General features: G+C 45.8%; 1 protein-coding gene across 1 annotated transcript; it reads right to left on the bottom strand.

Moving 5' to 3' along the window:
* Window positions 1–1,702: 1,702 nt before the first annotated feature.
* LOC104167326 (ATP-dependent DNA helicase Q5-like) lies at window positions 1,703–9,660 on the bottom strand (the record flags this gene model as incomplete). The annotated part of the gene is made up of 12 exons (XM_009707554.1): window positions 1,703–1,803; window positions 1,928–2,000; window positions 2,529–2,780; window positions 3,663–3,741; window positions 3,959–4,629; window positions 5,100–5,240; window positions 5,712–5,805; window positions 6,288–6,364; window positions 6,506–6,564; window positions 7,340–7,376; window positions 7,838–7,937; window positions 9,433–9,660. Coding segments are annotated over 12 exons (1,912 nt in total), but the record flags the coding sequence as incomplete, so codon positions are not given.
* Window positions 9,661–11,190: the final 1,530 nt, after the last annotated feature.

Consider the following 11,190-nt stretch of genomic DNA (forward strand, 5'->3'; position numbering starts at 1 on the left):
TTACATAGAAGCACAACTCATCTGGTTAGAAATGCCCCATGTTGTAGTAAGGCACTTTGTCACACAACCCAGGCCTTAACCAGCCCTTTTGGAAGCCCCCAGATTTATGAGATACACAAAGCATTTCTGAGAAGTTCACCCAGGCAGCAGCTGAACTCTACAAGCACTGGACTCCGGAGACATAGTAACCCCACTTAAGTGGCCAATGAAACTGGATTTTTAATGGGAAGGTAAAATAGAAGCCAGCAGGCAACAACTGAAAAATACTTCTATTGTGTAAAAGGCTTCTTGTAAAGCCCTTTGTCCTCCAGTGAGCAGAGCAAGCTGAAGGTGACTTTTGAGTTCAACATTTCCAGGTTCTCCTTTTGGTTCTAGCTGGAGAAGTCCTGCAGTTATAAAGGGTTGGAGGTGTCTGCTGGCACATGCTTCCCATCCATCCCATCCCAGGCCTGCATTTATTAGCTGTGTGTTCAGATAAGAAATGAGCTTTCATGTCTACGTTCACAGTGATGGAGTCTTAATGTACCTTAAAATCGTAAGACAAAGCTTCCAGGAAGAGTCCACAGCAGCTGTAACATTGTTTTATTGTCAGTTCCGCACATACCCTTCAGTACATTTAAAAAAACCAAACCACCACACCTGTTGAGTACAGTGATCCAAAAGCCTGTTTGATGGCCTCTCAGGCTGCAGATTCCTCTAGCAGCACTAGTGCTTGAGGCCACCAGTCTCTATAGGCATGGAACAAAGGCAGAACCCAACAAAAACGACTTGTGCCAGGGAATCGGGTTATTTCAAGCCCACTGATACCCTAAGGTTCAGGTCCTGACATAAATATAGCAGCAGAGGCACCACAGTGTCAATTTGAGGGCCACAGCAGTACCTTAACCAGTTGTAACAGCAGCATTGCCCTCTGTATTGCAGACTGTGGGTGAGGCACAGGGAGCGAATATGGCTTTAGGGGTTACAAGCAAATGCTGGAACAGTGTTGGCAACCTTGGTGCCACTATTGGAGAGGTTAATACTGAAAGAACATCACCGCTTAAGTCAAAGGGCAGGCAGAACTAGACAAAGTTAAAAAAAAGTTCAAATTAAAAGAAAAAGAATCTGAGCTTCTCCACTTTGAGAAAGTAGGCATTGCCTGCACGGTAAAAACAAAATGCTCCCCTCCTGCCCTTCAAGGGAAAACATTCCATCCAGGAACTCAACCATCAAGTTCATCATTGGCAGCCCTGAGCAAAGCAGGTGAACTTGTAGCATAAGGCTTCTATTGGTAACACTGAAATAAGAACTAAGAGATGGGGGAGTGAGGGGAGGAGCCATCTAGGAAGCAAGATGCCATCCCAAAGCAGAGTCCCTGTTGGAAAGTTTGAGCCCTTCCCAGACTGCTGCAGGGAGTAGAGGTTGGAGTCGCTGCAGAACATCTGAGGCAGCAGCCCCTAACCTACACAGCAGATGCAGACTTCACACCTCTCGGCAAGAGGGACAAGAGGGCTTCAGCGCCCTAGTTACTGGAGAAACTCTCCGCAAGTTCACAGAAAAGGGTTTCCTGGAAGTGCGCATCACTAAGGACAGAAGTGAGCAACAACACAGTGGGAAAAGAAAGCTCACATCTGCAATTTCATGAAGCCCACCATGGCTGAATTCTTCAGGATCCCCTGGTCGCACTGCTGGAGGAAGGAAGACAGCCAACATGCTGCAAGGATCAGCGTTCTGAGCTCTGCAGCTCCTGCCAGTCTGTCTCACTCTCACACCTGACCCTTGTTTTGAAGAACTCCTTGATGAGTCTCTGTGCTTCCTCCTTCACTGCAAGAGAGGAAGCACCACCTTTGAGATAATACTTAAGCCCTCTGCCCCCTCTGAAGACATCAATCCATTTAGCATCAAAAGAACCCAAGATTCTTGGTGCTCTCCCCAGCTGCCAACTCACCAGTCTTGCGGGCAGGGTTCTGCTCTTCAGTCAGTAAGTGAGACAGGTGCCGAGCAAAGCCCTTAAACAGATCCTGCAGAATTGGGGAAGATAAAGAGCAGAAAGCAGACATTAGTTACCTCACCAGACTGTTTCCATATTTGTCCTGCCCTTAGCACAGGCTGGCTGTAGCACAAACCATTCACAGATTTAGACTACGGGAGTGTTGAAAACCTGTAAATACACCTGACCCTGTAGTGCTGGAGAAACACATGCATGCACATGCTGCCTTGCAGAACACATCATGTAAACTACATCAGAACTGAACCTGATCTATTGCCACTCCACAGGTGGAAGTTCTTAAAAACGTGCCAGAGTTTAGTGTGAAAACATGAACAATCACAAACAAGTGTGGAACCAACGTGATACCACTCTAAATCACACACAAAGCCTTTCTTGGGAGAGGTGAGTTGCTGCACCTAGAGTCACTAAAACAGCACATACCAAGATGTGACTTGGAAATGAAATGTGGTATCCAGACCATCTTCCCCTCCTTAGAGCCCCAGATCACTAGGGAGATGCAGTCTCCTTCTGCTAAAGAGGGTCTTGAGCTGTGCCCTACCTTGGAAGCAAATTTGCCACCCTTGTAGAATGGGGTCAAATATTTGACAACGATGTCTGCTGTCTCTTTGAGGGACATGCCTTTGGTCACTGGCTGTACGGTCCTGCTGGTTCCTTCTTTATCACACTGTGATAAGTTTGGATCAAATGTCACCTTCTTCTTTGTTGGACCAACACTTTTGCTTTCTGGCTGGGACAGAATAGAAGATTTTGCCACTGTTCGTAGGCGCTTTGTTGCAGGACTTTCCATATCCTGGAGAAGGGACAGAAGAAAACCAAACCCATCAATTCCTGTGGCAGCATTACACTTCCAAGCAGCCACTGTCTTCTGAGAATATGAAACTTTGCAGCACCCTGCAGGCCTCTCCCTATAGTGAATACCATGCTGGAATCTATGTAACCCATTTTGCTGTGCAGGCACAATAGACTATTTCCCACACAAAGGGACTTTGAGAAAAACCCTTTAAGAGTAACACATTTAGAATTACCCTACAGTCTTATTAGGGCAGCTAATTGCTAGACCGCATCCTATACAGGAAAAGATTTCCCAGGATGTCTGTTGAGAATACACCCCTCGGGAAGAACCAACCACAGGAGTGCCACACTCCTGTTCAACTTGAAAGAGCAAGGAGAAGGCTGCACGGTTGAGTAGAGACAGCTACCAGGCAGTGTCAGATGCCAAATGCAGAACCAGAAACTGAATGGCAAGGAAGGCTGTGAGCACTGTTTGCTTCTGAGCGGTCCTGTGCATCATTGGCCGGTGGTTGTTCCCTTGACTTGAGAAAGCAGCTTACTTATTATAGTTACTTACAGATCTAGAGGGGGTGGAGGGACTCCTTCCAGGCAAGTCACCAGCGAGGGTACAGTCACAAGTACAGCAGAGAAGAGGAAACAAAGCAGAGTAGAGGGGAAGCGTTCCACTGCAGTCCGAATTGCTGGCCCAGTGGGTGGCAGGGGGACACCAGGAGTGCCACGCAACTAGGGTTCTCCTCTCTGCTGCAATTGCAGCTGGACCCTCCCCGGATAAATAACACCATCAGGTGAAGTTCAGACCAGGAGCATCACTCCCAGAGAGAAACTTGGCACAAGATGAGCAGAAGAAATATGAGGAAATTAGCATCCATTAAAGTCTTACCTCATCTGATCCTGGTCGTTTCCCACTCTCACCTTCCCCAACAACAGTTAGCTCAGTTTCTGCAACATTTTCAGCAACGCTAGTGGGAAGAGTGGAGAAAAGGCCAATTTTAATCATTCCACAGTGAAGATACTACTGCATTCACTCAGTGGCCATAAGACTCTCCATGGTAAAGCAAGAGTCTCCCTCATCAGCCTAGAGATCTAACACAGATTCCCAGTTTCCAGGACAAGGCTGGTGGGGCTCTGCAGTTCATTAGCAGGGCGACACAGGGAGCAGAGAGGTAAAGATTTTACCTGGATTTTACATCAATTTCTTCCTGAAAGAGTTCAGATTCAGCAGCCTGCTGGGTCTTAAAATTCTCCTCTCTCTCGGTCAGTGTTACTTCTCTCTCTCCCAGTTCTTCATCCTCTGCCTGGGACTGTCCACTCACATCTTCTCCAGAGACATCTTTGTTTTCCTGAGGTATGAGTTTCTCTCGACACATTCTTTGAGAAGAAACCTGAGGTAGCGTGCTTGCAGAACAGACATCTTCCTTTGCTGAGCTGCAATTTTTGGCTTTAGACCCACCTTTGGGGAAGGAAAAGAATTTGGAAATATCCTGTGATTCTTTTTTAGCTGCTTCTGCGAGCATTTGCTGCTTCTTGCTAGGTTTGGACTTCTTAGTAGGGCTCTCCCAAAGGACAGCTTTTGTGTCTGGACTTGGTTGCTGTCCCTTCTTTTCAGCAAGGAGTACTTCCCCAGCACTCTCACGCTTTGCTTTGGTTGCTACTTCTTTCTTCTGGAGAACAGGGTTTCTGAGGTCCAGTTCCAGACTGCAGTTGCTGTCATCTTGCCTATTTGGACAATCTCCTCCTTTTTTGACAGGCTTTGCATTGCTCTCCTCCTGGATCTTCAGCAGTTCTGAAGCAGTCTGGAACAAGCTGGATTTCTTTGGAAATCCTGCTCCCACACGCTTGGGTTTGAACTAGGGATAAAGGAAGGAGAAGAAATTTTGGATGTGAGAGCATTAAGGAAGCTCTGTGTGCAGAACCTTGAAAGGAGCTAAGTGTCCATCTACATTACACCAGTGTGTACAGCCGTAAGCTGGGGAAGGCTCTAAACCTGACTTATCATCATAAACCATCAACTGAGACATCAGAGAAATGGATTAGGTTAAAGTCACAGGCCCACAGTAAGGAAAGAGACAGCATCCTTGGTTAGAGCAAGATGAGAATAAATTACTTAACATATGGCCTGCAGATAGATTATATTCACTAATAGGAACCAGCATGGCTAGTTGATCTCACTCCAAAAAATGAAGGACAGACAGGGGAAGCAATTACAATAGAAATATACAGCTATGGCCACAGAAAGGACTTAAAATAAAATTATAAAAAAGCAGATAGACAAAAGCACACCATTCCCTCCTTGTCTATCCCACCTGTACTCACTCACCGAGTAAACCTGGGAGGCAGGCAGGAAGTCCTCTTCTGCTGGAGACCCAGATTTTGTTTCCAAGGTGCTCTTGCCACCAGTTCCAGACCCAAAGACTGAGAACAACTCTCCTTGTTTTGAGGCTTTGTTGATTTCTGCTACCTGAAAAGAGAACAGAAATATTCTCCAGCGGTCAGAAATCTTTATGTGTTCCTGCCCTTGTACACACCAAAAGCCATACTGGTAAAACAAATGTCTCCCCTGGAGAGACACTTATCTCAAGAACAGAAACATCTTCAGAGAGACTTATGGCAACCAGCTAACCTAAACCAAGGCTTCTCTAGCATCAGCAACAGTCTGAGGAACATCCCATTCCCTTTATGGCTAGACCTAGAAGACATCTGGATAAGCTTGCACTGGTACGTAGGTTTCCAGAGCCTGTAAAGCCAACAAAGATGTGAAACCAATGTGATTCTGCACCCTCTTGGAAACAAAATCAAGAATAAAGACTTGGAAGACATCCAAGGCAAAGCAGAGCTTCTCCTTCATCTTTCCCACACAAACCCTACCCTATTCCCCTCGAGCTGAGGCCATACCACGTTCAAGGGAACAACAGCAGACGTATGGCCCTACCTTCTTCAGTACAGTTGCCTTGTATGAGTTAGCCATTTTACTGGTTCGGAAAGCTTCGTACTCCAGCTCCACAGCACAGGCATGAGGATCTGACCTGTAATATAGGCTGGGGTGATTTCTGACAAGACACACTTCTATATCTGCAAAGGGAACACTAATGCTCAAGCATCTCCCAGAAGGTACAGAATTCACTCCCTCCCGTGCAAGAATAAGCGATACTTCCAATTAAGTCCTAAGGGACACAGCAGTGAGTCGGTGAAGAATGGAAAAGCTGGTGAAAACAGTTTTAAACCAGAGCCCTCTTGTCCAGCTGCTCAGTTTGAGAAGTACACTACCCCCATCTTGTGGGGAAGGAAAGAATTGCGAGTCCTAGGATCAAGCTGATTCAGCAGAATCGGACACAGGAATCCTCCTATCTGCTCCTGAACATCGCTACAAGGACGCTGTTAAGTGAAACTACATCCTTGGAGCACATAACTTAAGAAGGCATTCCCTGAGAATGGTAATGTTGCTCAGGGAAGAGTAGGCCCTGTGTTATGGGACTCAATACGCTACCCCCTTTCTCTCATCTCATACCCTTTTCCTCCTGCTGCTGGAACCTCTTGATTGGTGCTCAAAGCTTCTTCCAGCATCTTCAAGCAGTGTTCCCGTCCCTAGGAAACACGGGATACTCAGACATGCTCTACAGAAGTCACAGTGGACTTCCATCCCCGAAGGAGTAAGAACAGGGCAGGCAGAATCTTTGTTGTTCTTTGCAAGTCAACAAGACTTGAGTGTTAACCAGCCTTTCTTACCTTCACTGTGAGCTTAGAGATTCTCCTGCTGAAGGCATCCTTCAAGGGACAGTCTGCACCTACCACAGAAGAGGCATTTGGAAAAGGTGTCATAGCAGGGCTGAGGCTGATGGAGAACATCTCGAACTGTCACTGGGAGGGCACCAGTCCAGTATTCCTTGGCATGCTCCTCCCTGCAGTCACCCCAAGGACCACTACAGTCACCCCTTTTACCTGGAGAAGCTACAAACTCCAAAAGAGTAGGCAGAAGCCCAAGCGAGATTTTTTTCTCTCTGGATGAGAATGTCTACTTTGCTAGTTTATGACTAACAGCTTTCCAAACCCTCCCCATCTCAGGAAACCCTTTTTCAAGGAATCCCAGCTCTTAGGACACTCAGCTCTTTTCCACTCCCTGCAATACCAACTGAAAAGGAAGAGGCTGAATAAAGTAACATGAACTACCAGGTATTCTTTTACAGTAGTCTAAGAACTGTAAGGGGCCTCAAGTAGCACAGTTACAAATGGCAAAGTTTTTCAGCAGTTTCCTTATAACCCAATTGAATACAGCTGCATAACCACTGCAGAAACAGCCCAAAAGTCAGGTTAAACAGAGTTTTCCTTCTCTCTTGCTTATTTGGAAAAGTTTTTCAGAAAGATGCATTCCATATCTTCACCCCAACCAAAGCTAAGCTCTGATCCATCTCCTCCAGCCAAGCTTTCACGGCCAAAAGCCTAACCTCTGTGCCTGGGGACTGATACCTCCAGTGTTGCTGCTATATAAATTACATGCAGCTGCAAAATACAAGACTTTCTTCTCCCAAAGAAAACCCGCTATAAATCAAAGAAGATATTTACTTGGAGGAACAAAATCTTCCTTTTCTGGTTCTTTGCCCTGGAAGAAAACAAAGATCAGTCAAACATTTCCATTTCTGCAAGACACATGCAGGTCTAGAAGCACAAAAGACACATTTTATACCCCTGCTCCAGGGAAAATTAATGCTGAAGTTAAAAAGGTACTGAAAAGGCAACAAAATGGGGGAAAGAAAGAATGAGAATCAAAGCCAAAAGTTCACTTTTGCTATAGGAATATGCAAGAGAAGCTGAATGGGGAAATCTGTTTTTACTAATATCAGAGGTATTAAAGCAACAGGATCCTCTTGATTAGCACTGCAGAGAAATCAGTACGTGGATAAGCTGTACTTCTTCATATTATAGGTACAAAAAGTAAAACACAGAACAAGCAACAGCAAGATGCAATAATTTACTTTCATTAGTGCCAGGAAGCCTTTATGTCTGTAAGACAAGCTCACAGCAAACAACCTGTGAATCTCTTACAAAGGGATACCAACTCACTTTGCGCAGACTCATCTGCTTTTTGTAGAAGTTGTTCCATTCCCGTTTCCGACTCTCTTCATCAGCTTCGTCCCCATTCCCACTGCTTTCTTCATCATACCTGGATAGGGTAGGAAAACAAGGGGAACAAACATCTCTGTAGCTGCAGCATTAACTGGAGGACAGGCTTTGGAAAGCCCAGGACATCCCAGTATTTACAAAAGATGATGTATTTCACATCCTTTCTGAACAAGTCTTAGCTTTTAGTTTCCATACCATCCCTCAACCTGGACAGTAGTGAGGTATTCATGGGATTTGTTAATCCCATGAAGTAGTAAGCAGTAGTATGAACTAGTAGCACATAACTAGTGCTCTGAGAATGGAGGGCTCCATTTCAGAAGCTCTGCCAGATTCTCCCATGGGGTTGAGAAGTCGCTGCCTTGTGTCACATACCCCATCTGTCAGTCACTACTGCCCTTGGAGCAGAGATGGCACAAGGGGCAAAGCATCCATTCCTCAGTCTCAGCTGTTCAGAGACTGTTGTTTAAATGAAATTCCCATCACTAAATACACTGAAATGCACAGGCTGATTCTCACCAGATGTAGCCCAAGGGTTTACTGCCTTCCACAGCTGTCACAGCCAAAACTTACAGGTATCACAAATCAGAGCTTTAAGGCTGTTGACTATTACCACTTCCAAGGTAAAGCTACAATCAAGTCATGGAGAGGTTCAATAAATCAAGTAGCAAACAGCGTGCTGTACAACAGCATTGGCCGTGTCTTCTCAGGTCCTGAAATCAAACATAGGCTTAGGTCAAAAGCACACCAGTTTCCTCTGACTCAGCTGGACCTGCCTGAAGAACAAAGCTACCAGTCTCAAGCTGTTTAAGGTAAAGCAGAAGGCTAGGCCAGCTGACAGCACTGTGCGCCCTGGCAGAGCTTCACGGGCAGCGCAGGCAGCAAAATTGCATCCTGACAGAGCTGCACACTTGCTGCAACTCAGCCAGCGAACAAGGAGGAAGAGCAGTTGTCATCTCCACGCTGCCAAGTATTTTACAGAATTAAACATGTTTCTCCCTGCACGTCTTCCTTTTGCTGTCAGCCTGACAAGGAAACACTAAAAATTACCAATCTGCAGAAGGAGCTGACACTGGCATTCCATTATATCCTCTGTGATGACTACGTCCTGCCAGTGGCCCCCCAGCCTGCTGGCCCACAGACAGCCCTACTAAGGCAGGAACGAACTCTGGACCATGTCATACTTTGCTGTCACGCTGGTCTCAGTTTAAACATTTTTGATCCTTGTGACTGTGAACGGGCTGAGCCAACTTACTGCTTTCAAAAGATTTCAGGCCAGTTTCTCGAACCGATTACATTCTGCAGGGCAACTCTTAGGTCAGTCAAAACAGCTTTTGGCTCTCTGGGACATGAATGTGATCAAGGCTGCCAAAGTGTGTGGAAAATGAAATTCCAGCTCCTGCTGCCAGGAAGTTACAGGAAAATACCACCACACAGAAACATGTGCTGAAAATAGGAGTGGCTGGGCCTGCAGCTGGGAGATGCTCTCTTCTCTCTGATAGCTCCTCTGAGCTGAGTTTGAGCTACCAAGTACGTACCTGCTAAAACCTCTGCAACCTCTCCTCCCGCCTTCATACAGCTCTGGGTCATAGCTATCCCAGGAGGAACCTGCAGGGCCAATGCAGGTTTTGCTCCAGCTGTTGCTGCAGCGCTCCAGTGACTCCAGTTGTCTTTTCACTGCCCCCGGGTTCTTGCAGTAATCACAGCACTTGTTACAAGGTGGGGTGACATCGCCAAAGTACTTCGCTATGGCAGCGTGGCGACATCTAGGAAACAAAAGGAATAATGATCTGGTAATTATTTTTGTTGACAAGAATGCCACCCTCCAAATGCAAGCTGTGATTTGATAAAGACTTGAGTCTTTTTTTGCAGAGAATGCCTATTTCAGCAGAAATCACACGGATTAAGCCCTGGAGCAGAACTGGGGTTCTGTTCCTGGCGCCTTGCTTAAGGTCTCTCTGCCTCCACTTCCCCACATGTAAAACAAACAGCGGTGTCAATCTCTTCTGCTCAATGCTCTCATATCTTTGAGGTCTGCAAAAGGCACGGTGGATGAAACATGCAGTTATTAATTCTGCATCGTTGGCCAAATATATTCCATGTCCAATCAGAATGGCGCTAAGGTAAATGTGTAAAGAGGTCCTGTTGATCCCTACACCTCAGAGTTCAGAGCGTGTCTGCATATTTCACATTGGAGAGCTTCTAATTTTATTGTTTGTGGTTTGAACGTGAAGAAATTTACAGTTGAAGAAAGAGGAATGTAGTCACAGAAATAGAGTCCAGACTGAGGTCACAAGGGAGCACTGTTCAGATAATACAGCCTGGGTCTCGATCTGCTAACGCATGCTTCAGATCAGCAGCCAAAGTTCAGGTAGAGTCCCACATCCATGAAAACCAGTCCACTTGCTCACACAGTATTGGACGACGAGTTCTACCAGCCTTAGCAAACTAGCCATCTGAAGACGATTAGATTCTTCCAGGAACCTTCAAAAGATTTCTGGCAGACATTGGTGCTTTTGGGTATGTAAAAAAAGAGTTTGGTGACAGAGAGAGGCTCATTAGCAATGCAGGCAGGAAGTAATGTCTATTCTAGAACACTCCCTAACTTAAATCAGTGAAGACACTGATTTTGCTAGATAAAGAAGAACCAGGTGGTCACTTTTTTTTTTTCTTTAAGAAAGCGGGCACAATTTAGAAGAGCTTTTTAAAACTTAGGTTTCACAGCAGAGGTGGCCAGTTGTCTCTTAATCAAAATGCTGATACTAGGCACACAGAAACACTTCATCGGGCATTTAGAGATCAAATCCTGCAGCCAAGTAGCAGCAAGAGTTATTTTAGAAAAGAATTATTTTACTGCAAGGAAGAACAAAGTGGAGATTTTTCTTCTCTACCAAGGAGTGCCCTAGTTGGCTCACCAACTTCATCTGCAAAAAGTGGGTCATGGAGGGGAAAAGTAAGAGAGTGAGCGCTTCATTTATTCTTATTATAAACCCTTTAAGGCATGTCTGAACTTGCCAGAGATCTAACAAATGGAGTTTGCTTCTTAACTTGTGTGCATGCCTGCGTGTGTCTGCAGGGAGCATAACTGTGTGTCTACCAAAGCATTACAAACCAACCCTGCAAGGGTCTACAGCAGCAGCTGGCTCACTCATTCCCACGGCCTGGGAGGTTAATTTACCAAGGAGAAGAGCGAGTGAAGCAGCAAAGCAGCAGGTTACAGACGACTGTCACCATAGCAATGAAATGTGTGTGCTGAAGCACGAAGGACCTGGCGCTGCCCAGGTAAGGAGGGCTGC

The sequence above is a fragment of the Cariama cristata genome, unplaced genomic scaffold (assembly GCF_000690535.1).
Source record: "Cariama cristata isolate BGI_N322 unplaced genomic scaffold, ASM69053v1 scaffold17279, whole genome shotgun sequence".
Lineage (NCBI taxonomy): Eukaryota > Metazoa > Chordata > Aves > Cariamiformes > Cariamidae > Cariama > Cariama cristata.